This window comes from Lampetra fluviatilis, unplaced genomic scaffold (assembly GCF_964198595.1).
Source record: "Lampetra fluviatilis unplaced genomic scaffold, kcLamFluv1.1 SCAFFOLD_691, whole genome shotgun sequence".
In the NCBI taxonomy this organism is placed as follows: domain Eukaryota; kingdom Metazoa; phylum Chordata; class Hyperoartia; order Petromyzontiformes; family Petromyzontidae; genus Lampetra; species Lampetra fluviatilis.
The window spans coordinates 30,001-32,500 of record NW_027621520.1 but is presented as its reverse complement, the minus strand read 5'-3'; the positions used below and the strand labels follow the sequence as shown (position 1 = coordinate 32,500).

At 46.1% G+C, this 2,500-nt stretch overlaps 1 protein-coding gene across 1 annotated transcript in view; it reads left to right on the top strand.

Annotated features, from left to right (window-relative positions):
* The window catches only part of LOC144955362 (uncharacterized), a 38,541-nt gene that overhangs the window by 19,487 nt on the left and 16,554 nt on the right, over window positions 1-2,500 (top strand). The window contains exon 9 of the mRNA XM_078885605.1: window positions 1,367-1,558. Within this exon, the coding sequence (XP_078741731.1) occupies window positions 1,367-1,558 (192 nt within the window). The remainder of the gene's footprint in view (window positions 1-1,366; window positions 1,559-2,500) is intronic.

Sequence of the window (2,500 nt, the reverse complement as noted above, 5' to 3'; positions counted from 1 at the left end):
AATAGTACTACCTTCTGGGAGCAGAGCAGCTGGGACCGGTCGTGAGAGGTCCGGCTGGTGGGTACATTAGTAGTACTGGTACTATTAGTAATAGTACTGGCACTATTACTAATAGTACTGGTACTATTAGTAGTAGTACTGGTACTATTAGTACTACTACTACTAGTAGTGGTACGTGTTGGCAGTGGGAGGAACCAGCAGCGGCCTTCTGGGAGCAGAGCAGCTGGGACAGGTCGTCAGAGGTCCGGCTGGTGGGTACATTAGTAGTACTGGTACTATTACTAATAGTACTGGTACTATTAGTAGTAGTACTGGTACTATTAGTAATAGTACTACTAGTAGTGGTACGTGCTGGCAGTGGGAGGAGCCAGCAGCGGCCTTCTGGGAGCTGAGCAGCTGGAACAGGTCGTGAGACGTCCGGCTGGTGAGTGTGTTAATAGTACTGGTACTACTAGTAGTAGTACTGGTACTACTAGTAGTAGTACTGGTACTATTAGTAGTAGTACTGGTACTACTAGTAGTAGTACTGGTACTACTAGTAGTAGTACCGGATTAGTAGTAGTACCGGTACTACTAGTAGTAGTACTGGTACTACTAGTAGTAGTACTGGTACTACTAGTAATAGTACTGGTACTATTAGTAGTAGTACTGGTACTATTAGTAGTAGTACTGGTACTACTAGTAGTAGTACCGGTACTATTAGTAGTAGTACCGGTACTACTAGTAGTAGTACCGGTACTATTAGTAGTAGTACTGGTACTATTAGTAGTAGTACTGGTACTATTCGTAGTAGTACGGGTACTATTAGTAGTAGTACTGGTACTATTAGTAGTAGTACTGGTACTATTAGTAATAGTACTGGTACTATTAGTAATAGTACTGGTACTACTAGTAGTAGTACTGGTACTACTAGTAGTAGTACCGGTACTATTAGTAGTAGTACTGGTACTATTAGTAATAGTACTGGTACTATTAGTAATAGTACTGGTACTAGTACTCGGACCTTCCCCGCTCGGGGAAGGTCCGAGCGTTGGTGACGTTGATGTTGTTGACGTTGTTGATGTTGTTGATGTTGTTGATGTTGTTGATGTTGTTGACGTTGTTGATGTTGTTGATGTTGTTGACGTTGTTGATGTTGTTGATGTTGTTGATGTTGTTGACGCTGTTGACGTTGTTGATGATGATGATGTTGTTGTTGTTGATCTTGTTGATGATGTTGATGTTGTTGATCTTGTTGTTGTTGATCTTGTTGTTGTTGATGATGTTGTTGATGTTGTTGACGTTGTTGATCTTGTTGTTGTTGATGATGTTGTTGATCTTGTTGTTGTTGATGTTGTTGATCTTGTTGTTGATGATGTTGCTACAGGACTAGCCGTCTCCACGCTGTGCGATCTGCTGTGCAACGCGGAGACCCGTGGCCGTCGCGTGGCCCTGGGCCCCGCTGGAGGGGGGGCCTCGCTGGGGGGGGGGCCCCACGCTGCTGCTCGAGGCCTCGGCCCTCGTGGGGCTCCTGGGGGAGCTGCTCAGAGCGCGGGACACCAACACGGGGCCTGTGGAGGTGAGGACTCACTCACTCAGTCACTCAGTCAGTCAGTCACTCAGTCACTCAGTCAGTCAGTCAGTCACTCACTCAGTCAGTCACTCACTCAGTCAGTCACTCACTCACTCAGTCAGTCAGTCACTTAGTCACTCACTTAGATACTCACTCACTCAGTCAGTCACTCACTCAGTCAGTCAGATACTCACTCAGACACTCACTCACTCACTCAGACACTCACTTAGTCACTCACTTAGATACTCACTCAGTCAGTCAGTCAGTTACTCACTCAGTCAGTCACTCACTCAGTCTGTCAGATACTCACTTAGACACTTACTCAGTCACTTAGACACTCAGTCACTCACTCACTCACTCAGTCACTCACTCACTCACTCAGTCACTCACTCACTCAGTCAATCACTCACTCAGTCACTCAGTCACTCACTCACTCAGTCACTCACTCACTCAGTCACTCACTCACTCAGTCAATCACTCACTCACTCAGTCACTCACTCACTCAGTCAATCACTCACTCAGACACTCACTCACTCACTCAGTCAATCACTCACTCAGACACTCACTCAGTCACTCAGTCAATCACTCACTCAGACACTCACTCACTCACTCAGTCACTCACTCACTCAGTCAATCACTCACTCAGTCAATCACTCACTCAGACACTCACTCACTCAGTCAATCACTCACTCAGACACTCACTCACTCACTCAGTCAATCACTCACTCAGTCACTCACTCACTCACTCAGTCAATCACTCACTCAGTCACTCACTCACTCAGTCACTCACTCACTCACTCAGTCAATCACTCACTCAGTCAATCACTCACTCAGACACTCACTCACTCAGTCAATCACTCACTCAGTCACTCACTCACTCAGTCAATCACTCACTCAGTCACTCACTCACTCAGTCACTCACTCACTCACTCAGTCACTCACTCACTC